A 25,879-nucleotide genomic window follows, 5' to 3' on the forward strand; every position below is an offset into this window, starting at 1 on the left:
GGACAGTCCCGGTCGCAAAGAGCCCCCAGGACCTGTGCATGCAGAGCAGGAGCTGCTCCCACTGCATCACCCGTGGGGCTGGGACCTGTCTGTGCCAGTGTGCTGCTGATACAAAATGCATTGCTGGAAGGTAATTGTCATTTTCCATTGCTGCAGCAAATGGCTTCTGGGGCTCAGGAAATCCCAGCTTCTCACACTGCTCACACTGGGGACCTAAAAGCTGTTCCTCCTGATAACAGGAAAGCTGAAGGGCTCCCATCTGTGCTGCTGATAGCACTGCACATTACGGGGTGATGGTCCAGAGGATACACCCTGGAACTTCACATGCCAAGATGGGGAGAATCAATCTCTGTTAATAAAAAATGGCAGGCTCACTGGTGCAGAAAATCACTACTCTGGAGCCCTAACGAGGCTCCTTCAAAAATTCATGATTATAAAATGGAATCCTGGGCTACATTATAGTTCTGAAAGAAATTGGGATATGGAGGGAAAAAAATCCAATTTTCATTAAGTGGAGAAAATAAAGGATAAATCCTGTACACAGACATAGTCATTGATCACAAGGAATATAATTACATGCTCAATATATAAGAACATTTTCCAAGTTTCCCAAGTACACAATACTTTTCTTGAATACTTTTCAAAGTTCAATTTTCTTTTCTTGCTGTTTACTCATGCCTCTAGCACTAAGTCCATCTGAACAAAATCTGTGATTGTTCTAATAAACTGCTGTAGGGTTTGTTCTATCTGGGATTGAACAATCCCAGAACAATATTTGAACAATTTGGAATTGTTTTAATATCCTGTTGCAGGATATTTGACCTGTGGTGGGAGAAACATTGAACAAACCCAGTCCTGCCCTCATGACTGGAAGGATTTGGTGGTGGCCCTGCTGATGGTATCCACAGTGCAAATTCAGGATGCAGTAAATGGCAGAGAGCAAACACCTTCTCCTGCCCCTGTTGTGAGCAAGAGCCATCCCAGCAAGGGGCTCTGAACCCCTTCCTCACACCCAGGTGCCCCTTGTGGGGCCTGGGAGGGTGAACTCCTGCTCCAGGCTCATTGGGAATGCAGAACCATGAACATGCAGTCCTGCAGGGTGGCTGGCTGTGATGGCTGGTAATTTGGAGGGGTTTTGGCCTCAGATATGTCTTCTGCACAAACAGAGCAGGAAGAATTCCAGATTGGCTTTTATTATATTTTAGCTTTCAGGCTTGCCATTCTGTAATGTAGCCTGAATTATTTTCGATGTAATCTAGTCAGCTGCCTGGAAATACAGCTACTCTTAAGTGTATAAAAAAGGCCACAAGGCCTTTTTTCCATATTATCATACACCAAATTATTACTTTTAATTATTTTTCACATGTTCAATGCAGGTACAGATTTGTTCATGAAGGAACCTTTCAGTAGTTCAGCTGATCAGCTCAAAACCAAGAAGCAGCCCCTGACAGTTCATTTTCCTGCTTGCTTGAGCATGGCTGAGTCACGACTACAGAGAATCCAGCACTGTCTTTTCCCTTTTATTTATTCATTCATTCATTCAGAATTAAGGGTGGATGTGTGAGGGGCTTGAGTGACTGCAGTTTATTGTTAATGTTATTGTCATTTAGGTACCATCATCTGTGACTTTTGAGGTAAGCAGAGATGGAAATACTGTTTCACAGAAAGAATTCTTTTCATCTGTTTTGTGTAATAACGTATCCATACCACTGGACTTTCCAGAACTCATTGGCATTGTTTTCATTGCAAGGATGGACTGAAAGGACAGCTGAGAGACAGGGAAAACCTGGCCTTGGAATTGAACACTTGTGTTTATAAATCCTCCATGGGCTTGGCTGTGTGAGCTGGGAAGTGTTGGTGTTAACTGGGGCTCAGCCCTCTCCTGACTTGAGCAAGCCCTTGCTCAGTGGATTGGTACAGAATTTACAGAGAGATGGCATGATGGCCAGTCTGCAGCTGCTGCTCTGCTCTGTGCCCTGAATCGTGTGCTGATGGAGGTGCTGCCCGTGCTCAGGAGGGCTGGCATTGCCAGGCTCAGAGAATTCCACGTGCACTGGGATGCCCCGTGCTGCCCTTGCTCCCTCACTCAGAGCCTGCCTGCAGGGCTGAGCAGCTGCTCGGGGGCTGCCAGGGGCAGGCAGAGCCTCTGGGGCTGGGCAGGGGATGCCAGGGCACCTTGCTGAGCTGCAGGTGCCAGCCTGCAGAAAGGGCACCCAGAAAAGGGGCTCTGCCAGCCCTGGGATGAGGGGCTCTGCTCTGGGCACAAACGCCTGGCAGGGAATAGGGAATGTGCCAGCCTTAGAAAGGGAGAAAGGGCACGGGGCTCTGCCAGCCCTGGGATGAGGGGCTCTGCTCTGGGCACAAACGCCTGGCAGGGAATAGGGAATGTGCCAGCCTTAGAAAGGGAGAAAGGGCACGGGGCTCTGCCAGACCTGGGATGAGGGGCTCTGCTCTGGGCACAAACGCCTGGCAGGGAATAGGGAATGTGCCAGCCTTAGAAAGGGCACGGGGCTCTGCCAGCCCTGGGATGAGGGGCTCTGCTCTGGGCCCAAACGCCTGGCAGGGAATAGGGAATGTGCCAGCCTTAGAAATTGCATGGCGCTCTGCCAGCCCAGGGATGAGGGGCTCTGCTCTGGGGCCCAAACGCCTGGCAGGGAATAGGGAATGTGCCAGCCTTAGAAAGGGAGAAAGGGCACGGGGCTCTGCCAGCCCAGGGATGAGGGGCTCTGCTCTGGGCACAAACGCCTGGCAGGGAATAGGGAATGTGCCAGCCTTAGAAAGGGCACGGGGCTCTGCCAGCCCAGGGATGAGGGGCTCTGCTCTGGGCACAAACGCCTGGCAGGGAATAGGGAATGTGCCAGCCTTAGAAAGGGCACGGGGCTCTGCCAGCCCAGGGATGAGGGGCTCTGCTCTGGGCACAAACACCTGGCAGGGAATAGGGAATGTGCCAGCCTTAGAAAGGGCACGGGGCTCTGCCAGCCCTGGCCATGAAGGGCTCTGCTCTGGGCACAAACACCTGGCAGGGAATGTGTCTGGTAACTGGGGGTGTTATGGAGAGGTGTGTTTCTGTTTGTCAAGAGGATCCAGCTCCTGCAGGGCTGCTGCTCACTCTGAGGTGAACCTGAGAGCTCCAGAGGAAATGTTGGGGTTCTGTTTGCAGTCTGACCCTCTGCTGCTGTGTACAATCAGGCCTTTTGTACCCAAAACAGCTCCAAATTACTGTACATAAACCATCATCTGCCAGTGGGAGCACCGCAGTTTTCCATTTTGCTGCTAATTGGATGATACCCTTGCAATAGTCTTTGTTACCATGGCTGGTGCTGGGCAGAGAACAGTGAGGGAAGGCTTTTATGCAGAGATCTTACAAAAATGCAATGACTGTCCCTATTTGACAGCAATTGAAACCAATTGTCAATTAACTAAATAACAACCAATTAGCTTAAAGGAAAAAAAGAAGAAAATTGCTTGCTTCACATTCTTTGTTGAAGCAAATGCCAGTCAGAGAATGGGAGCTTTTTTCTTTCTCTTGTAAAGACAAAATGGCAAAAGATGTGCAGAAAATGCAGAGTGGTGGGTTTCTTTTTTTTTAATGCCATCCTTTTCTCACATGAGAATATTTTAGAAACTAGATAAGAATATCTTAAGCTCCTGAGACATTTAATTTCCTGTGGTATTTTAAAGTCAAAATTACAATCATTATACAAGCACCATTTTTCTCCTTCCTTTCACGCCTCTGTGGGGTACTGTCAGCACTAGGGCAGCTCCCCTGCAGCTGGCTGCCTTCACAGGGGGAGGCCAGCAAACATCTGGCTGCCCTGTGGTGCACACTGAGGCACGGCTGAGATGGTAACAGACACCAAACCCTTTCATATTTCAGAGTGCACAGGTGAGATGGTGCCAGGACTTGTGGCGTCCAAAGGAGCCAGGGCTGTTGGGGTTAGGGAGAGAAACCATTTAGTGCTGCATGTTGGGGTTGGGGAGAGAAACCATTTAGTGCTGCCTGTTGGGGTTAGGGAGAGAAACCATTTAGTGCTGCACATTGGGGTTAGGGAGAGAAACCATTTAGTGCTGCATGTTGGGGTTGGGGAGAGAAACCATTTAGTGCTGCACATTGGGGTTAGGGAGAGAAACCATTTAGTGCTGCCTGTTGGGGTTGGGGAGAGAAACCATTTAGTGCTGCCTGTTGGGGTTAGGGAGAGAAACCATTTAGTGCTGCACATTGGGGTTAGGGAGAGAAACCATTTAGTGCTGCCTGTTGGGGTTAGGGAGAGAAACCATTTAGTGCTGCTCTCGGCTCTGCCCTGCCCCTGTGCCTCGCCCAGCTGAGGGCAGCATTGGTGCCCAAAGCTCTCCCTGGGCTCTCCTGCCTGCAGGGCTGCACCAGGGCTGCTCCCAGGGCACACAGCTCCCGTCTGCCTGACATCCATTAGCTGCACCAATCAATAAATCCTCCGACTTTTTACTCATCCTTCACACAGATCTTATTACAGTCTACTTAGAGCTGCTCACAGCATCATTTCACAGGTTTCAAATTGTGTTACTCCTTTGTTAATACTTGTAGGACCCATGTTTCATAACTGGATGGTTGAGGATGAGAGGTATGACTTCTAACCATTCAGAAAGCAGTGGATGTTGGATGCTTTTTCATTAACTGATGTGAGATTTGCACATATTGATCTGTTGCTTTCTTACAGGAACATTTTACACCTGAATGCAAGTTCAAAGAATCAGTATTTGAAAACTACTATGTGACATATTCCTCAATGATCTACAGACAGCAACAGTCTGGCCGGGGTTGGTATTTGGGTCTTAACAAAGAAGGAGAAATAATGAAAGGAAACCACGTGAAGAAAAATAAACCTGCAGCACACTTTCTTCCAAAACCCTTAAAAGGTAATTGCTTGGGTTTGCTCCATTTATCTGAACTGATACTGTGCTGTGTTTAATTCCTGTGCATGTATATTTGACGTGTCCAGCTGCTTACATAACAGGAGTGTAATGTTCTGTAACGTGGTGTTTGTCTCAGCAGAGTTCCAACAGGTTAAATCACAACTACTGACAGTGCATCTTCTCTGTTTGTAAGGAAATGCTGATTTCTGTCAGCTTAGCTCTGTGCTGCAGGGCTGTGTAAGCGCATGGGAGAGGGAGGAGTGGTTTTCCCCTTGTGTGAAATGTCCGTCCAGGAGGGTCTCAGAGGTTCTCAGGGAGTGTTTGTTTGAAATGGAGGGGGTCTCCCTGCCCTGGGCGTTTCTCTCCTTGCATTGTGGCATGGCAGGTGGCTGAGCAATGCCAGCCTGCCCGAGCCGGGCTTTGCCCAGCCCGGCTGTGCTGATGTTCTGCTCTCTCTTGCCTTGCAGTGGCCATGTACAAAGAGCCTTCCCTGCACGATCTCACAGAGTTCTCCAGGTCTGGAAGTGGGACCCCAACAAAGAGCAGAAGCGTTTCAGGAGTGCTAAACGGGGGTAAATCCATGAGCCAGAACGAGTCCACGTAGCCAGGTTGAGGCCAGCCAAGTGCTCTCTAAAGAACCTTACCTCTGGATGCAGTTGAATTCTTACTCGCAGTCTTTCATCCAAGCCCTCAGGTGCCCAGGACAAGGCACCAGCTCGCATAGGTCACCCGTTTATCAGCCATTAGATCTTCTGGTTGGCAGAGGATAACCCCCAGGCATGTAGAATGTGCTTGTGCACACCACGAGGCAGTTGGACGGCAGCACACACAGCTGTGGGAAAGCCTCCGAGAAGAAATGTCCAGCTCTTTCTCTCTCTCACTTTTTCTTTCTCTCTTTTTCTCTCTCTCTCCTATGCTTTGTGGAAAACGAAACAAAAACATTTCACAGCATTCACTGCTGATAAGAATTTGCTTTCCAACTCAGAAAAAGACCACTTTTGCTCTTCAAAGGAAATTTTAATGCTTGTATGTTTTATAGGGGCAAACAAAAAAACAAATACGTAAACTCTGTTGTTTCTTTGGCTTACAGTTTTATATCTAAGGCTTGATAAAAAAAATATATCCTTTAATTTGGAATAGTGCAACTTTTTGATTTCTGAACTCCAATGGGTCTTTAAAGCTATGTCTTTAAAAAAAAAATTCAAAATTCAGGGTTGGAACTGAGAGTTGGTGTCTCAGGCTCAAGCAAACAGTGTTCTTGTGGTTTTAAACACAATGAAATATAAATTTTTATAGATTTGTAGTTTCTGGTAAAGTTCTTGTGCTAACCCCAGTCTGTAGGAATTGAGTTGTTTTGTCATCCCAAGTGGAAGTTAACAGAAAGGGATAAAATTATCCTCCAGTGTAGATTTCTCTTAATTCCATTTTGTGTGTCATGTTAAACTATCGTTGTGGCTTCTTTTCTAAAGACAGAAACTGTGGAATTAAGGTGACTTAATTTTTTTATAAGAAACGTCTTATTTGTAAAAGTCCTTTCACTGTAACGGGCACGTGAGTGTTGTGTAGGAGGAAGCGTTAGGACAGGTTACCCCTAAACAACATATACTTATACTGCTATTGGAAACAATCCTTTAAAAATTGTAGTTAGGTTTCCATTTAGGTCATCATGTCTGTTGCATGGGAGAAAGTTGGAATATTGGCATAGAGTTGCATGATGTGTCAGATTTTGTGCATTAATCATCGTTGGATTCTGTGCTCCAAAACTGAATTAGTTCTGTGCAGGCAGCTTTCTGCCTGGTACAAAAAAGTTGTTTATTATTTGTTGTATACACAACCATGCACTGAATAAACTATTTATATTAAGATGTACTTTTTAAAAAAGCTTGTTTGATTGTATGCTGTACATCCATGGTTAATTTGAAGGGAAAAGGGTTGGCAATTAAATTATAAAGCTAAAAAATGTTCAAAATTAATTGTAATTAATGTTCAAAATCTTTCTGTGTGAAGGTCATTCCCTGTAACGCCATACATACAGAAATTCAGACTTTCTTTGGTTTTGGGCACTGTCAGAGCTGGTCCTGCATGTGCCCAGCTGAGATACTCAAACACAGCCACACTTGGTGTCCCCAGGCCTCGGGAATGAGCCCTGTGCTGAGCTGTGCTGAACTGAGCTGTGCTGAGCTGAGCTGAGCTGTGCTGAGCTGAGCTGTGCTGAGCTGAGCTGAGCTGAACTGAGCTGTGCTGTGCTGAGCTGAACTGAGCTGAGCTGTGCTGAGCTGAACTGAGCTGAGCTGAGCTGAGCTGTGCTGAGCTGAGCTGTGCTGAGCTGAGCTGTACTGAGCTGAGCTGTGCTGAGCTGTGCTGAGCTGAGCTGAGCTGTGCTGAGCTGAGCTGTGCTGAGCTGAGCTGAGCTGAGCTGTGCTGAACTGAGCTGTGCTGTGCTGAGCTGAGCTGTGCTGAGCTGAGCTGAGCTGAGCTGTGCTGAGCTGAGCTGAGCTGTGCTGAGCTGTGCTGAGCTGTGCTGTGCTGAGCTGAGCTGTGCTGAGCTGAGCTGTGCTGAGCTGAGCTGAGCTGTGCTGGGCTGAGCTGTGCTGAGCTGAGCTGTGCTGAGCTGAGCTGAGCTGAACTGAGCTGAGCTGAGCTGTGCTGTGCTGAGCTGAGCTGAGCTGAGCTGAGCTTTGCTGTGCTGAGCTGAGCTGTGCTGAGCTGAGCTTTGCTGTGCTGAGCTGAGCTGTACTGAGCTGAGCTGAGCTGTGCTGAGCTGAGCTGTGCTGTGCTGAGCTGAGCTGTGCTGAGCTGTGCTGAGCTGTGCTGAGCTGAGCTGAGCTGAGCTGTGCTGAGCTGTGCTGAGCTGAGCTGAGCTGAGCTGTGCTGAGCTGTGCTGAGCTGAGCTGAGCTGAGCTGTGCTGAGCTGTGCTGAGCTGTACTGAACTGAGCTGTGCTGGGCTGAGCTGAGCTGAGCTGCTGGCCCCAGAGCTGCCCTGAGCCACCCCTGCTCCCTGTGTGCCCCTCTGGCAGCTCCAGCTCTGCTGGGGGATGCTCAGCACTCCTGGGGGATGCTCAGCACATCTGGGGGATGCTCAGCACATCTGGGGATGCTCAGCACATCTGGGGATGCTCAGCACACCTGGGAAATGCTCAGCACTCCTGGGGATGCTCAGCACACCTGGGGATGCTCAGCACATCTGGGGATGCTCAGCACATCTGGGAAATGCTCAGCACACCTGGGGATGCTCAGCACATCTGGGGATGCTCAGCACATCTGGGAAATGCTCAGCACTCCTGGGGATGCTCAGCACATCTGGGGGAGCTCAGCACACCTGGGGATGCTCAGCACATCTGGGGGATGCTCAGCACATCTGGGGATGCTCAGCACATCTGGGGATGCTCAGCACACCTGGGAAATGCTCAGCACTCCTGGGGATGCTCAGCACACCTGGGGATGCTCAGCACATCTGGGGATGCTCAGCACATCTGGGAAATGCTCAGCACTCCTGGGGATGCTCAGCACACCTGGGGGAGCTCAGCACTCCTAGGGGAGCTCAGCACACCTGGGGACATTCAGCACACCTGGGGGGAGAGCATCCCTCTCTCCTGCCTTTTCTCTCTGCAGAAAAACTTTCCAGGAAAACTTTGCTTTCTGCAGCATCCAGGCAGCTCTGACAGGGGAGCTTCATTTGCCAGGGTGTTCCAAGAAGTCCTAGCAGGGACAGGTTTTCATCCTGGGTGGCTGAAGAACCAGTTCTGGAAGACAATATAATGGAAATGGAGGCAAAATCTGCCCCTAAATGTTAGGCTGAAATGCAAGTGAGATGTTTTGTTGTCTGCTCTGTGTTCCTCCCCCCTGACCGAGCTGGAATTAAACCAGCTTGAAGGTCAGGGCTGAGAGGGGAGGGGAGGAGATTGTTTCAGATCAAACCTCCAGGTTTGTTGTTTCATGGCAAATAGCAAGTGAAGAGCTGTGGCCTGCTCTTAGAGGGGTCAGGCTTCCCCAGCCCACCCCTTTCCATAGGGTGAACAGTAGGAGCACATCCAGCACTGCAGAAATCCTTCAAAAACTGCAGATGTGGTCACGATTGCTCCAGAGGTTCTGATAACTCAGACGGTCTGGATCATCTCTGCCCTTCAACTAAGTGTGGGATGTCCCTGGGGAATATTTCAGCACGCATACATTAGAAAGTTACACAGATTTTCTTCTGGATAATACCTTCCTTTGAGAAACCTGCTGAGTGTTGTGGAGATGTCAGTTTGGATGCTGGTCTGTCAGCACAGAGGCACTGGTAAAGCTGCTGTGCTGTGCCACAGAGGGGCAGAGTGCAGGAGATGCACACCTGGAGTGAGGGAAAGCCCAGGGGCCGCGGTGGCTCCGAGCCCACGGCTCCTGTGAGCCCTGAGCCCCTGCACAAGGGGGTCCTGGGCCCTGCTGGCATTGCCAGGGCGGGGATGCCTTCAGCTGCCCCTTCTCAGTGCTGCCCACCCCTCCAGCAGCGTCTGACACAGCTGGGCTGCACTGGCAGGGCCCAGGGCACGCAGGGCTGGCACAGAGCCCTGCCCAGCCCGGAGCAGGGCAGCCCTGCGGGCAGGAGCACAGCCCTCCCTGCTGCCTTGGCAGCCCCTGGCACAGCTGCCCCCTCGGGGGCTGTGCAGGGCTCTGCCCCGGCTGCTGGCCTGCTTTGGGGCTGGGCCAGAGAGGGGAGAGCTCTCTCTGCAGCACACAGACCTGTGTTGCTTCCCAGCGGGATTTTCCTCATGCTGCCTCAGCATGGCTGTGTCTCCGTGGCCTCTTGCTCAGCCCCGTCCCTCCTGGCACAATGGAAGCAGCTCAGTGCCAAGTGCCAGCCTGGGCTGTGCCAGGGGAGCCCAGGGAGGAGCAGAGCCCCTGCAGCCCCCTGCAGCCCCCCTGCTAGCTCAGGGGTGCTGTGCACACCCAGGGGTGCCGTGGCACACCCAGGGGTGATGTGGCACACCCAGGGGTGATGTGGCACACCCAGGGGTGCTGTGCACACCCAGGGGTGCCGTGGCACACCCAGGGGTGCTGTGGCACACCCAGGGGTGCTGTGGCACACCCAGGGGTGCTGTGGCACACCCAGGGGTGCTGTACACACCCAGGGGTGCTGTGCACACCCAGGCTCTCCCAGCTGAGCCCAGGGCAGCCAGGCCTGGCAGAGCTCTGCTGTGTCTGAGTATCTCTGTGTGAGAGCAGGGCCAGCTCCATGGGATTTGTTCTCCCTGACATATCCTTGACCAGGACACTTTTGCAGGACAGAATCTGTACGTAACAACCTCCTATCTTCTAATAAATGATTCTCTCTTAAACAAACTCTCCTGTCTGGGCTCTGGTTTTTAGCACTGCAGACTTTACAAGGGCTCTCTGCTCCAGCAGCTGCAGTACCACACACACCATGGCTTAGCTTTCCCTGGGACAGAGACCCTCAGGATTCAAATTCTCCTTTCCCTGTGCTCCTGAACCAGAGGGGGCAGCTGGAGTGGTCAGCCCGAGAGCAGCCAGGATGGGTGTTCCAGTTTCTGTGGCCTCAGCACAAAGTGTGATGTGTTTTACCAGCCCAGAGAATGGCTGCTCTAAATGCTGCAGCTCACTTTCCTCCTGGATGTAACACCAAGACAAAAATTACAAGTACAGTAGAAAGCCTATTTAAAATAAATTCATTTTTTAGGGAAAAGATAAATTGCCATGTAATTTACCCCGAGTGACTCCGGCCTTGGCCTTTTTTCAGAAATTTCTGGGGACACGTCCTTGACAACAAAAAATTTCCAATTCATGGAGCAAGTTTTTAAGACGCTCTGTCCCCAGGCATGAGTGAGCAGAGCTGTTCATGCCTTCTGGAGAGCAGGTCCTGAAATGAGCTGGGTTTGCTGCTGTGCAATGGTTTTATTGCTGACCAGCTCCAGTGGCAGATCTCACCCTGCTTTGAGGACGCACCACATCAGTCTGGGGGACACTCAGTCGCCTTCTGCAGCTCCTCTCAAGGAAACGTTGAAATATTAAAGGAAAACCCAAATTTGAAACACATTTCACATTAATCAGAAAAATTGACGTAATAAATTATTCTATTTCATCAGGAATTAGGAGACAGCTTACAGGGTTCCCTTCAAAGATCATTATTAATGATTTGAAATTTAAGAGTCTTTTATGCCACGTATGGAAAATTCCTTTCAAGCACTCGTAGGCCTGGTTTTTCCCCAGTTCTGTTTGGCCAGACTCACCCCAATGCAGCAGCTGGAGGGCAGGATGTGCTCTCATGTCCCCTGGCTGTCACACTCCTGCTCTGGGCTGTCCCACTCCTGCTCTGAGCTGTGACACTCCTGCTCTGGGCTGTCCCCTGGCCCAGGACAGGTCACAGTCCCCCCACAGCCGTGCTCAGAGCCACGGAGGAGGAATTGCCCTTCCTGTGAGGACAAGGCCAAGGCCAGGGAGGGGAAGGCAGAGGAGCCGGAGGCCAGGGCAGGGCAGGGACACATTCGGCATGGGGAGCAGCAGCAGTGGCACGGGCAGGGCAGCAGGCAGAGCTGCACCCTGGCACAGGCACAGGAGGGCACACAGAGCACACAGGGCACAGGAGGGCACAGGGGGGCACACAGGGCACAGGAGGGCACAGGAGGGCACAGGAGGGCACACAGGGCACAGGAGGGCACACAGGGCACAGGGCACAGGAGGGCACACAGGGCACAGGAGGGCACACAGGGCACACAGGGCACAGGAGGGCACACAGGGCACAGGAGGGCACACAGGGCAAAGGGCACAGGAGGGCACACAGGGCACACAGGGCACAGGCACAGGGGGGCACACAGGGCACAGGGGGGCACACAGGGCACAGGAGGGCACAGGGCACAGGAGGGCACAGGGGGGCACACAGGGCACAGGAGGGCACACAGGGCAAAGGGCACAGGAGGGCACACAGGGCACACAGGGCACAGGCACAGGGGGGCACACAGGGCACAGGAGGGCACACAGAGCACACAGGGCACAGGAGGGCACACAGGGCAAAGGGCACAGGAGGGCACACAGGCACAGGAGGGCACACAGAGCACACAGGGCACAGGAGGGCACAGGGGGGCACACAGGGCACAGGGCACAGGAGGGCACACAGGGCACAGGAGGGCACACAGAGCACACAGGGCACAGGAGGGCACAGGGGGGCACACAGGGCACAGGGCACAGGAGGGCACACAGGCACAGGAGGGCACACAGAGCACAGGAGGGCACACAGGCACAGGAGGGCACACAGAGCACACAGGGCACAGGGGGGCACACAGGGCACAGGAGGGCACACAGGGCACAGGCACAGGGGGGCACACAGAGCACACAGGGCACAGGGCACAGGAGGGCACACAGAGCACACAGGGCACAGGAGGGCACAGGGGGGCACACAGGGCACAGGGCACAGGAGGGCACACAGAGCACACAGGGCACAGGAGGGCACAGGGGGGCACACAGGGCACAGGGCACAGGAGGGCACACAGGGCACAGGGGGGCACACAGGGCACAGGGCACAGGAGGGCACACAGGCACAGGAGGGCACACAGAGCACAGGAGGGCACACAGGCACAGGAGGGCACACAGAGCACAGGGGGGCACACAGGGCACAGGAGGGCACAGGGGGGCACACAGGGCACAGGCACAGGGGGGCACACAGGGCACAGGAGGGCACACAGAGCACACACGGCACAGGAGGGCACAGGGGGGCACACAGGGCACAGGGCACAGGAGGGCACACAGGCACAGGAGGGCACACAGGGCACACAGGCACAGGAGGGCAGAGGGCACAGCCCAGAGCCCCTGCTCAGAGCTCAGGCACCCCAGAGAGCCCCAGAAGTCCCCACAGACCCTGCTCAGGATGGAGCTGACGCTGCCTGGCAGAGCCTTTATCTGCACCAGCATTTCACTCTGCTGCTGAAGAACCTCGGACATTGCCTCGTGCATGAGCATGTAACAGTTAATCTAGGGAATATTTTAGATAACAAAATCAACTGCTTCAAAACTTAATTAATCCTGGTTTCTTCCCAAATGGGTTCCTTCAAATGGTACTTGAAATAGTTTTACTTTCCCCCATTGTCTCTCTAATACACTGATGAACTTTTCCTTCTGAGCTTCTCCTTGTTTTAATTGTCTGCTCATCCAACCATTCCGTCTGATAATTAAACAAGGTAATAATATAGAGTAATCTTTAAAAATTAAACTTCTTTTGTTGTTAAACAAAAGCAGAACTTTCATTGCTGTTTAAAGGTGTGGGGTTTTTTTACTTTCCTAATTTAAAAGAACAATTACAGCATTTGGAAGTAGTGGCTACACTTGAGAACCCACCTGCCACAGAGCCGGTGAAATTATTTTACATTAACCCCAAAGGTTTTGCATTAGATAACATAATGAGATTTTTCTAGGGAGTTTCAATCAGCACATCTCACGATCACAATAATTGGGGTGGACAGAGCAAAGCAAAGAGCCAAGGAAATCCTGGAGCAGTCAGGATTATGGGTGCTGCTCTTGCCAGCTCCAGAGCAGCAGCAAAGGCAGAACCCTTCCGTTCTCAGCAAAGAGAGAACCCTTCCATCAGACACATCCTTCCATTTCCAGCACAGGCAGAACCCTTCCATCAGACAGGCAGCAGCCCACTCAGGGTTTCAGTTCTGCTGAGGAGGAAAATGTGTTAAGCACACTGAAATCTGCTAAATACACACACAGACACACACAAATATGCACAGAAGGTATAGACACACATAAACACATGCACAGATTGTGGATGGATGGATGGATGGATGGATGGATGGATGGATGGATGGATAGATAGATAGATAGATAGATAGATAGATAGATGATAGATATAGACACAGATAGAGATGGATAGATAGATAGATAGATAGATAGATAGATAGATAGATAGACAGACACAGAGATGGATGGATGGATGGATGGATGGATTGATGGATGGATGGATAGATAGATAGATAGATAGATAGATAGATAGATAGATAGATAGATGATAGATATAGACACAGATAGAGATGGATAGATAGATAGATAGATATCGATAGATAGATAGATAGATAGATAGATAGACACAGAGATGGATGGATGGATGGATGGATAGATAGATAGATAGATAGATAGATAGATAGATATAGACACAGATAGAGATGGATGGATAGATAGATAGATAGATAGATAGATAGATATGGATGGATGGATGGATGGATAGATAGATAGATATCGATAGATAGATAGATAGATAGATAGATAACAAAGGGTTATCTATCTAGATAGATAGGGTTATCCACTAGATGGATGGATGGATGGATGGATGGATGGATGGATAGATAGATAGATAGATAGATAGATAGACAGACAGACAGACAGACATGCTGAATGCAGCAGTTCCTGTCCATACATGAAGTCCCTGGCTAACAGCCTAAAGGAAGGAGGGAGCTGCTGGGGACAGGGCAGCACCAGCAGGCTCCAGGAGCCCCTGAGCTGTGCAGCAGGCTCAGAGCTCACAGCAATCCCCCTGGCAAGGCAGGGAGTGGCACAGGCTGAGGAGATGCAAACCCTGCCATGGGTTCGTGGAGGCACCTCCAGGAGCCAGACGCTCCCCTGAGCAGCAGGGGAACAAGCAGGGAGGAGAATTGCTCAGCAATGGCATCAAAGAGGAAACCAGACTCAGTCCCTTGGCCACAACCAGAGGGAGAGGAGGCAGCTGCTGGAACTTCACTAAAAGCTGCACAAAGATCTCCAGTCCTTGAAGGCTGCCATGGAAATGCAGAGGGGTTTAAGCAGCTGACAGAGATTACAGAGCTGGATGGAGCTTGCCAGGCAAGATGAGACAGGAGCTGGGGAAAAGGTTAATCAGCAGAAGGGTCAAAGGAAATTAAAAGTATATGTGCAAGAGAGTGCTGGGAGAGAGAGAGAGTAGGCCTGGGAATAACCATGAGTGGGATGGCATTAATGATGGCTCAAAGGTGGTGAAGAACTGACTGAAAGTGGGGCTGCCTACAGAGCCAGGCATCGGCCTTGGCAGCAGGAGCCTCCATGGAATGCCAGCAGGAATCCCAGGCACCAGTGCAGCCCTGGGCTGATCTCTGCTCTGGCTGCCTCGGCAGGAGATGCACTGGGCTCAGCACCCCTGGAACTGGACCTTGCTCTGGCTCCTGCCCGCGGGAGGCCAGCACAAAATGCACTAAAACTCCATTATTCTGTCCCCAGCTCTCTCCCTGCTCTCAGAAAATGGCCCAGCCAGGGCTGTGATGGGGAGAATGTGCTGTTCCTCACCTGTGTTAATGCAGCAGGCTTTGGGGTGACCATTACAGCTCTGTGTGCATTCTCCAGCAGCCCGGGAGGGTGGGAGGGTGAAATCCCTGCAAGAAGCAGCCCTGGCCTCAGCTCTCACTGCAGCAGGACCGTGATGTGTTCTCAGGAAGGTGCTGTCAGACCTCTCAGGGAGGGCTGCTTTGTAAGGAACCATGATATTTAAACCCTGTGACCTTTTACACAGTGTAAGATCTGGCTTAAAGGGCAGCCTTCCTCAAATAAATGACTCTGAAACCTCTTAGGTCAGATTTTTTTTTAAAAATCGATAATGGAGAGACATCACATTATTTTACTATGAGAAGATTAATCATTAATATCTTGCAATTGATTTGCAAGCTGCATTTATTTATGATGTGTTTGTACAGCACCATGCACACCCTTATCTATTATCCAGACCTCAAGGAGTTACTTAGTGCAAATAAATCAATGCAATTTATCGATTAAATTATATAAATACTCGTGGAATTTGGCAAGTGAAAGTTTCCATTGCCATTCTCAGGCCTCATTTATGGGCTGGGAGCTGGCAAATGATAACCTGAAGCAAGCCAAGGAGGCTGGTGAGCCCAGCATGGCTGTGCAGCTGGGCTGCTGTGCTGCCTGTGCTCTCCTGCAGCCCTGCATGGGCTCCTGTGCTCTCCTGCAGCCCTGCTGGGCCTCTGGAGCCTGCACAGGGTCAGCTCCTGGCATCTGCAGGGCATTGCCACCCGAGGGGAGAGCTCCTCTCCCAGGTAACAGTAACAGCACAGGAGGAAACGGTCTCAGGTGGCACCAGGGAGGTTTAGACTGATTTTAGGAACGCTTTCTTCATGGAAAGGGTTGTCCTGCATTTGTCCTGCCCAGAGCAGCTGCCCCTGGATCCCTGGCAGTGCCAAGGCCAGGCTGGGCAGGGCTGGGAGCACCTGGGACAGAGGGAGGTGCCCCTGCCATGGCAGAGACCTGGACCCGAGGAGCTTTGCAGCCCTATCACAGGGCCACCTGCCTGCTGCTCCTTTGCAGCCCTATCACAGGGCTCTGTGCTTTCCTGCATTTCCACCTGCTCTGTGCCCTGGGCAGTGCTTTGGGCCCCAGTGTGCCAGGCAGCGCTGCCCACGGCACTCCTGCCCTGGCAGTGCCCAGGGCATCTCCAAGGCCAGCAATAAATCCCAGGTGCTCAGGGATTATCAGCTCCTGAGCATCTGAGGCTGAAAATGGCAGAGTAATTGACATTCTTGACTGAATCTTGCTGTGCCTCTGCCCCTTATCTATAAAGTGATGATGTTTCTCCCCTGCCTTTCTGGGCTGCACGGAGACAAGTTAATTAATAGTTTGCATGCAGAATAAACAAACACGACTGGAGTAATGAGTGCCACAGAAAAAACCCAAACACCAAGAGCAAAGAGTATTTCATCCTAACAGTGAGGATGAGCAGGATGCAGCAAACAGGAGCTGGGGCCACACTCTGAAGCACATAAACCAGATTTTTGAATTGCTGCTCCACCACGGAGACAGGGCCCCCTTGGGAAAGCAGCCTTTGATCCTGTAATGAGCCACCCCTGGCAGCCCAGGAATGGGGCTGCAGCTCAGGACAAGGCTTCTCCTGCTCCTTGCATGCTTGGCTTTGGAGTCAGACCACTGTCGCACAAACTTGCCTGTTAGCCTTTATAACTTACTAGAAGTTTAAAAAAGCTTATGGAGTTTATCTGTATTATCATTTGTGGGCAGGACCAGGCCCCCTGAAAGTGCTTTTGTTAAATGTGCAGTGGTTCAAGCTATCCTGACAAACGCAAAACAAAGACCTTACATAATCCACTGCAACCGCAAAGATAAAATTTTACATGTCATAACAGCACGTATCAAAAGAATTATGTAAAACTCACCCATAATTTAAAACATCACTGGGGTGGCTCCATAATCAGGGCAAGGTCTGTGCCAGGCTCCTCGTGGAAGCTGAAACCTCAGTGCCAGAGCCTGAAAGCACAGGGGTGACAGGAGGTGAGGGGCTGTCCTGGCACTGTACTGGCTCTGGTCACTGCTGTGGTCACTGCAGGGCTCTGTGTCCAGCTCTGGTCACTGCTGTGGTCACTGCAGGGCTCTGTGTCCAGCAGCTGGACGTGGCCTCCACCCTGCTGAGCCCCTTCCCACAGCTGGACATGCCCTGGATTGAGGCTTTGGCAGGCAGGGCTTGGCAAGGCCGGGCTTTGTGCCCTGGAGTGCAGCTCAGGGAGGAGCTGTGGGCGCCACAGGGACACCAGGGCCACCCTCCAGCTGTCCCCTGCCACCCTGGCAGCCGGGGACAGACCTCGGCACAAACACTGCAGGGACCTGGAAACGTCTCCTCCTGCACCAGCTCGAGTGCTCAGCTGGGTCTGGCAGGAGCTGAGGAGAGGAGATGAGAAGGGGATGGCAGGGAACAACTTTGTGACATCCAGCATCAAAGAGAGGAGACAGGAGAGTTATTATTTGGACTTGTCAAGTCTCCATTGCTCCCAAAGGAGATGACCTACTTGCAGAATTAAGAATTCACCAGGAAATGGGGTTTAGGATTCAGGAGACAGTCCACCCTCTAAATCCAAACTAGTGTGGTGAAAACCCAGCGTTGGCTCTGACCAGGCTCGAAATGCTCCTGCATTATTGGAGTTACCAGCACTCTCCTCCTGCCCTGGCTCCTGGGGTCTCTGTGGCTCTCCTTGGTGTGCTGCAGATGCTGCTGGGCTGTAGCTCAGAGCGGCTCTGGCCCCGGAGCAGCTCTGTCTGTCTGTCTGTGTGTCTGTCTGCGTGTCTGTCTGTGTGTCTGTCTGTCTCTGACCCAGCGCGGGGCCCGGAGCCGCTCTGACCCCGGAGCAGCTCTCTCTGTCTGTCTCTCTGTCTGTGTCTCTGTCTGTCTGTCTCTCTCTGTCTCTGGCCCAGCTCCAGGGAAGTGCCGGCTCAGCCCCATCCCATCCCATCCCATCCATCCCATCCCATCCCATCCATCCCATCCATCCCAGCCCACCCCAGCCCACCCCAGCCCACCCCGGGCTCTCCTCCGGGCCAGGGCCGGTGCCGGCTGCCTGCAGGGGCTCTCGGGGCTGGCAGAGGCGTGGGACAGGCTGCCGGTGCTGGGGACGGAGCGAGGGCCGGGACAACCCTCAGGGAATCCCCGGGCTGAGAGTGCTGAGGCTGATGGAGAAAACCCCCATTCATTTCAGCTGGGCTTGCGAATTTCTGACCTGTCCATAAATATTCACAGGGACTGATGAATCCTTTTACCCCGCTCCCTCATCTCTGTCTGCATCTTTTGGAGAGGAGCTCAGTTCTGTCCAGTGAGCTGGGCCCCATGCTGGGTCAGAGACAGACAGACAGACAGACAGAGACAGAGGGAGCCGCTCCGGGCCCCGCGCTGGGTCAGAGACAGAGAGAGAGGCAGACAGACAGACAGACAGACAGACACAGAGGGAGGCGCTCCGGGCCCCGCGCTGGTTTCCCCAGCAACAGCGATGGCAGAAGGAGCAGAAAACACCCTTCGGAACCTCTCCTTCCCTGTAAACATGCTTTCCCTCTTGTTCTCCCGCAGCCCGAGTGCAAATCTGCAGACACACACACTCCTGCCCTGGGGAGGAAAGGCTTGGTTGCTGTACCTGCTCCTTGCTTTGCTTCAGTTCTGAAGATGAAACAAAAAGCAGGAATTGGTACTATCAAAACTGAGCAATCTGAGACCTCCACATACGTGTTTAAAGCAGGGGAAGTGAGAGATGCTGCAATTATTTTTAAATCAAAGGGTGGCTATTAGCAATGCCTTATAAATATATCCACTGTGCTGCAAAGATCAATTGAGCTGCAGGTCCCGGCTCTGGGCTGCAGCAGAGCCGTGAGTTACACACAGTCTGACAAGGACAATCCCCAGCTGTGCAGAGAATTTGTATTTGGGGAACATCCCTCTCTGGCCTCAGGGCCCCGTTTCTGTGCGAGCAGAAGGGCTGGGAATGCTGCTGGAGACCGCCTTGTTTTCCTCCTTCTCTCCTCTGCCCCTGGAGAAAAGCCGCGTCTGAAGCTGCTGCGCTCCGTCGGCAGCTGCTTTCCGTCTGCCTGGGAACCGACATCCCTCGGTTATCCTCGCTGCCTCTAAAAATAGCGCGGGGAAACCCGCCCGAGATCAAAGCGCTCGCAGACAGAGCGGCCGCGGCTCCGGAGCGGCGCAAACCGCGCGGAACGGCACAGCCCGGCACAGCCCGGTATAGCCCGGCACAGCCCGGTATAGCCCGGCACAGCCCGGCACAGCCCGGTATAGCCCGGCACAGCCCGGTATAGCCCGGCACAGCCCGGCACAGCCCGGTATAGCCCGGCACAGCCCGGTATAGCCCGGTATAGCCCGGCACAGCCCGGCACAGCCCGGCACAGCCCGGTATAGCCCGGCACAGCCCGGTATAGCCCGGCACAGCCCGGCACAGCCCGGCACAGCCCGGTATAGCCCGGCACAGCCCGGCACAGCCCGGTATAGCCTGGCACAGCCCGGCACAGCCCGGTATAGCCCGGCACAGCCCGGTATAGCCCGGCACAGCCCGGCACAGCCCGGTATAGCCCGGCACAGCCCGGCACAGCCCGGCACAGCCCGGCACAGCCCGGTATAGCCCGGCACAGCCCGGCACAAACCGCACGGAACGGCACAGCCCGGCACAGCCCGGTATAGCCCGGCACAGCCTGGCACAGCCCGGCACAGCCCGGCACAGCCCGGCACAAACCGCACGGAACGGCACAGCCCGGCACAGCCCGGCATATCCTGGCACAGCCCGGCACAGCCCGGTATAGCCCGGCACAGCCCGGCACAGCCCGGCACAAACCGCACGGAATGGCACAGCCCGGCACAGCCCGGTATAGCCCGGCACAGCCTGGCACAGCCCGGCACAGCCCGGCACAGCCCGGCACAAACCGCACGGAACGGCACAGCCCGGCACAGCCCGGTATAGCCCGGCACAGCCTGGCACAGCCCGGCACAGCCCGGCACAGCCCGGCACAGCCCGGTATAGCCCGGCACAGCCCGGCACAGCCCGGCACAGCCCGGTATAGCCCGGCACAGCCCGGCACAGCCCGGTATAGCCTGGCACAGCCCGGCACAGCCCGGTATAGCCCGGCACAGCCCGGTATAGCCCGGCACAGCCCGGCACAGCCCGGTATAGCCCGGCACAGCCCGGTATAGCCCGGCACAGCCCGGCACAGCCCGGTATAGCCCGGCACAGCCCGGTATAGCCCGGTATAGCCCGGTATAGCCCGGCACAGCCCGGCACAGCCCGGTATAGCCCGGCACAGCCCGGTATAGCCCGGCACAGCCCGGCACAGCCCGGCACAGCCCGGCACAGCCCGGTATAGCCCGGCACAGCCCGGCACAAACCGCACGGAACGGCACAGCCCGGCACAGCCCGGCACAAACCGCACGGAATGGCACAGCCCGGCACAGCCCGGTATAGCCCGGCACAGCCTGGCACAGCCCGGCACAGCCCGGCACAGCCCAGCACAAACCGCACGGAACGGCACAGCCCGGCACAGCCCGGTATAGCCCGGCACAGCCTGGCACAGCCCGGCACAGCCCGGCACAGCCCGGCACAAACCGCACGGAATGGCACAGCCCGGCACAGCCCGGTATAGCCCGGCACAGCCCGGCACAAACCGCACGGAACGGCACAGCCCGGCACAGCCCGGCATATCCTGGCACAGCCCGGCACAGCCCGGTATAGCCCGGCACAGCTCGGCACAGCCCGGCATATCCCGGCACAGCCCGGCACAAACCGCACGGAACGGCACAGCCCGGCACAGCCCGGTATAGCCCGGCACAGCTCGGCACAAACCGCACAGCCCGGGCGGGCAGGGACAAACGGGGACAGGGGAGGATGAGGATGAGGATGAGGATGAGGATGAGGAGGAGGAGGAGGAAGAGGAGGAGGAGAGGAGGCTCCCTCCTGCCCGGCCCTGGGCTCCGAGGTCTCAGATTGCTCAGTTTTGATAGTGCCAACTCCTGCTTTTTGGCAATTTACACAATAGAAACTGATACTGGGATATGCCCCAAGAACATTCCTGCTTTTTCTTTCTTTTACATAAAAATATTTATTATTAATAAAGTTCTGCAGAAAGAAAGAATTAATTGTAGTAAGACAGAGTAGAGCAGCGGCCTTTCCTTCTCACATTAAAAAGTAAAGGCATCATTTTTAGCCAATTCCATGATTTCTGAGCACTCAGGGGCAGCATTACCTGAAGGTCTGGTCTGTAATTCCCACAAAGGGAATTTCAGGGCTTTCATCCGTGCAGGAGGTGGCCTCCAGCAGCTGTGCCCAGGGCACTGGGCACTGGCACCCTGGGATGGTGCCCAGGCGTGGCAGCATCCCCGGCCTGGCAGCATCTCCTCCTGGCTGTGCCAGGCTGGGCTCAGGCTCAGCTCCTGCCCAAACAGCCCCAGCAGCTGGGCTGGGCACTGCAAGGACAGACAGACAGACAATCTCTGTCATTAATGACTTACATGGGTCTCTATCGATTTTTTGACTGTCAAATGCAATTATTGGGATAGTTCATCATAAAGCTGAAATAAGAACTGCCTGAGCTTTTCTGGTTTTGCCAACAACATAAAATAGAGAATGACCTAAACTGGAAGGGACCCACAAGCATCACTGAGTCCAAAAGCTTTCAGCTGGGCAAAATATTCCGTGAACTCTTTGCTTCTCAAATATAGCTTTTTTCTTTTTTTATTTTGGTTGATTTACATCCTGAAATTCCACTATGCATAAAGGTAAGAAGTCACTTCCCAGTTCACATTAAAACAGTGCAGTCAAGAACTATCCTTGCAAACCCTTCAGACACTGACTGTGCCAGAGGCTCTCACAGGGCATGGGACACTCACCTGCAATGTTATTCACATGTCAGAGGCTCTCACAGAGCACAGGACACTCACCTGCAATGTTATTTACCTGCCAGAGGCTCTAACAGAGCGCAGGACACTCACCTACAATATAATTCACATGCCAGAGGCTCTGACAGAGAGGACACAACAGCAGCTCAGCAGGACAGGGTCTGAGCAGCGATGCCAGGCTGCCAATGCCACCCTGCCCCGGGCAGGCAGAGCTGCAGCTCAGGGCAGGGGCAGGGGAAGCAGAGAGTGCAGAGGAGCAAACACTGCCCACAATCCCTGCCTGGCTCATGGAGCCTGGGAGAGGCAGAGCCTGTGCCAAAGGAGGGGGCACGGGTGAGCTCTGAGCTCTCCTGGCCCCAAATTCACCCTCACGTCGCCTTTTGTAGTCTAACATATTTCTGTATAGATTCATTACCTACCTATTTGGGATAGCTGAGAGATCATACTTAGGAAAACCCTGTAAGTAAATATTTTCTCCCATATAATTTTCACAGCAATGAGGCAGACAGTCCAAGTAATTAAATGAAAATGTGGAGTTTATTTTTAGGCAGCCTGAGCTGGTACTGGTCTGCAATTAGAACATCAGTGAAGAACTGTGGAAGGGCTGGTGACTGAGTCACTGCTTAAAAGGGATAGAGAAAGTTTAGGCTTTTTTTTTTTTCATTTTTCCCTGATCCTTCTGTGTTAGCACTGCAAATGCCACCTACCTCCACAGCTGTGGCAGCGAGATTTGGGCATGTCCCAGAGCAGACCTTGGGGGCACCGGTGCCAAAATGCATTTCAATTGCAAAGAGTGTGTGCAAACGAGCTGTAATTGAGAATGTCAGAGACTCCCAGCTGGTTTAAATGAAAACATCGCTGGCTGGGAGCTCAGCAATCGCTCAGCTGCCATCAAGCCTGGCACTGTGGCACAGGCTCCTGCCTGCACCAGCTGCAACCGCGAGGGCAGGCAGGGCCAGCAGCCCCAAGGGAGTGCCAGGAACGCCAGGCAGTGCCAGGAATGCCAGGCAGTGCCAGCAGCCCCCAGGCAGGGCCAGGAGCCCCAGGCAGTGCCAGGCAGTGCCAGCAGCCCCCAGGCCTGCAGAGGGGGCAGAGGGGGGCACACAAGTTTCCCCTGTGCCTGCAGAGCAAGGGTGAGCCAGCCGAGGCAGAGCTGCCCTAGAGTCCTGCACTGCCACACCAGGGAGTGGAAGAATTCTCTGTCTTCTTGTTCAATATTCATGTTTATTGCTAAAATTCATTATGCTGCCTTTCATAAATCAGATGCTAAAGATTTGGGGAAAATCGATGCTAATAAGAACTAAACTATGTGAACGTTCAGCTGGAGCAAAGAGGTCTTTTTGCCTTTGATTAAGTCATTACCAACTCCCCTGCAGTATCAAATATTTCTGTTTTAAATTGTTCATGAACAGTAGTGTTCTTTGAAATGCATGGACAAAGAACATTCTTCCCTCAGCAAAGGAAAAACAACTCATAACCCACCTTTGTGATTGCGCTTTTGTTTGCTTTGTACATAATCAGAGCAGGATTGTTCCTTTGCTAAATTGTGTCTGGGACAGAGCAGCAGAACACAGCAGAGCAGGGAATCAACAGCAGCCTTGGGATCTAGGATTGGCCAAGACAAAAGCCCTTCGGTGAGCGTCCTCTTGAGAGCTCAGCATCAAATGCATCCCAACCATTCCTCAGTCAGCTAATCTGCGCTAAAATAAAGCAGAAAAAAACCCAAAAACCAAGACCAAACGGAAATAGAACCTGAAGAAAGCCAAGCTCTGCACCCTGAGCCTGGCAGCTCCAATTGTGCTGTCCCTGTGTGACCCTGGCAGACAAACCAGGGCTGCCCGCGCTGTGTGCAGAGCCAGGGCAGCCTGGAAGGGTCTGGCTGTGCCCCAGGCGCCCGCGGCTGTGCCAGCAGCACGGGGAGAGGGGGCTCTGCTGCTGCCCGTGCCCAGCGTCCCCTCTGCGGCCCCTGCTGCTGCACACACAGGGTGGGACAGGGCCTGCAGGGAGCCCGGGGCTCTGCAGCCCCCCGGGAACCTGCGGCAGGGTTTCACCCATTCCTGGCTCCCTGCAGCCCCAAAGCAGCACCAAGGCAGGGCTGGTGCAGCCCCTGTCCCCCTGGGCCAGCCCCTGTCCCCCTGTCCCCCCTCTGGGCACATCCCTCCGTCACCCTGCACAGCGCAGCTCCCGCAGGGCTGCTCCTGCCGCTGCTCAGACACCCCCAGCACAAACAGCACACGGAGAACTCCCGTGGGTAAACTGCAGAGCAGCATTATCAGCATCATCTTCACGTAATTGTGATTCCTCAATGTGCTGATCCCCAGTTTAAAAATAAACCCCGGGATCAAAATAGAATTTGGCAACTAGTTTTAGCATAAAAATGCTATTTTGAAATGGGGGAGAAAAGCTGTGAAAACTTTATTTTCCTTCCTGAGAAAAGAACTGAAATGACAGGAGATGCTGCAGAGCAGTGAGCAGCACATTAACACTCCAGGGGTGAGGCTGTGCCTGCAGACACAGGACACTGCTCCATCCTGTTCCAGGAGGAATTGTAATCAAAGGAAGTGGGGGAAAAAGCCCCACTGACACCAGGATTGCTTACCTAGTCCTAAGAGCAGTCAGACCTTCATTATTAACACCAACACGTCTATAAAAATCAAAAGTAATATGCAAAATAATCCATGTTCTTTTACTACAGAAAAAATGTCCCTTAACTCTCAACACAGAGAGCTCCAGCTGCACTGCTCAGCCAGTACATGTCCTGAAATACTGCAGTGATGGCACTCCCAGTCCTCTGTTCTAAACACCTACACAAAATATTGCAGCTATAATGAGCCACAGAAAAATACTGTGATTCAAAAAACAAAAATCGATGTCCTCTCTCTTAGGAATGCAGTACATGATCAGAAGAAGTTATGCCTACAACGTTGATCAAATAAAAAAAATAATTCCAATATATGTTCACTTAAGTTTCTAGTTAGAGAGATTTCCTTACAAGAAACTGTTTAATCATTTTACCTCTCACACATGTGCTAAATTGGCAGTGCAGCCCGAACAGCAATCCCTGTGCTGCAGCTCAGCGTTACCTGGTTTTAATGAGGTTCTGGAGGGACGGGGATGGGTTTTGCTGCCACCGTTCAGCAGTGGGGACATCAGCCCGGCCTGGGCTGGCCCTGCTGCCCTGGGGAAAATGGGGCACACACGGAGGGAAAGGCAGCGCTGGGATCCAGCCCCGCTTCCTCAGCTGAGTTAACTGAAAACTTCTGCGTTAGAGAACACGAGCGCGCAGCAGAGTGCTGTGCTGAGGATGAAAGGGAACAACGCGCTCGCTTCAGAACAGAACAAAAGCCAGAGATCCCTTTCAACCCATGTGATGCTTTGATCCTAAGGAATTAAAGAATTAAACTGTAGGTAACTACTGGTGGGGGAGGAGACCCACTGGACTGCAAATGTTTAGGACAAAGTACCCAGCTCTGAACAGCCCAAATCTGGTGCACAGACAGTGGGTGGCTGCCCCAGTAACACCACACCATGAAAGCCTTCACAGCAGCAGTGACCCTCTCTGTGAAAAATAAAATGTCTTGGACTATTTTGGGGGCCTTGCAAAGCCAAGGGAAGGTTTGTGCCCGTCCCTCTGCAGGGCACAGCAGCAGGGGCTCTGCAGCAGGGCTGGGCTGTGGCTGCAGCATGGCAGGCAGGGCTGGGGGCACTGCCAGCCTCAGGACCCCCAACGGGGTCCCTTCATACCCTCACACATCAATGGGCCCTTTGTAATCAGCTGAGCAGCTGAAAAGTGTTAGAAAAGATCCAGAGCAGCTAAG

General features: G+C 53.0%; 1 protein-coding gene across 3 annotated transcripts in view; it reads left to right on the forward strand.

Moving 5' to 3' along the window:
* The window catches only part of FGF13 (fibroblast growth factor 13), a 196,408-nt gene extending 189,622 nt beyond the window's left edge, over nt 1–6,786 (forward strand). For all 3 annotated transcript variants that reach the window (XM_054289570.1, XM_054289572.1, XM_054289571.1), the window contains 2 exons: nt 4,695–4,893; nt 5,358–6,786. In XM_054289570.1, coding sequence (XP_054145545.1) covers nt 4,695–4,893; nt 5,358–5,494 — 336 coding nt within the window. In that variant the 3' untranslated portion in view covers nt 5,495–6,786. The remainder of the gene's footprint in view (nt 1–4,694; nt 4,894–5,357) is intronic.
* Nucleotides 6,787–25,879: the final 19,093 nt, after the last annotated feature.

The sequence above is a fragment of the Melozone crissalis genome, unplaced genomic scaffold (assembly GCF_028551555.1).
Source record: "Melozone crissalis strain CALT ecotype California unplaced genomic scaffold, PUWL_Pcris_2 ptg000068l_1, whole genome shotgun sequence".
NCBI lineage: Eukaryota > Metazoa > Chordata > Aves > Passeriformes > Passerellidae > Melozone > Melozone crissalis.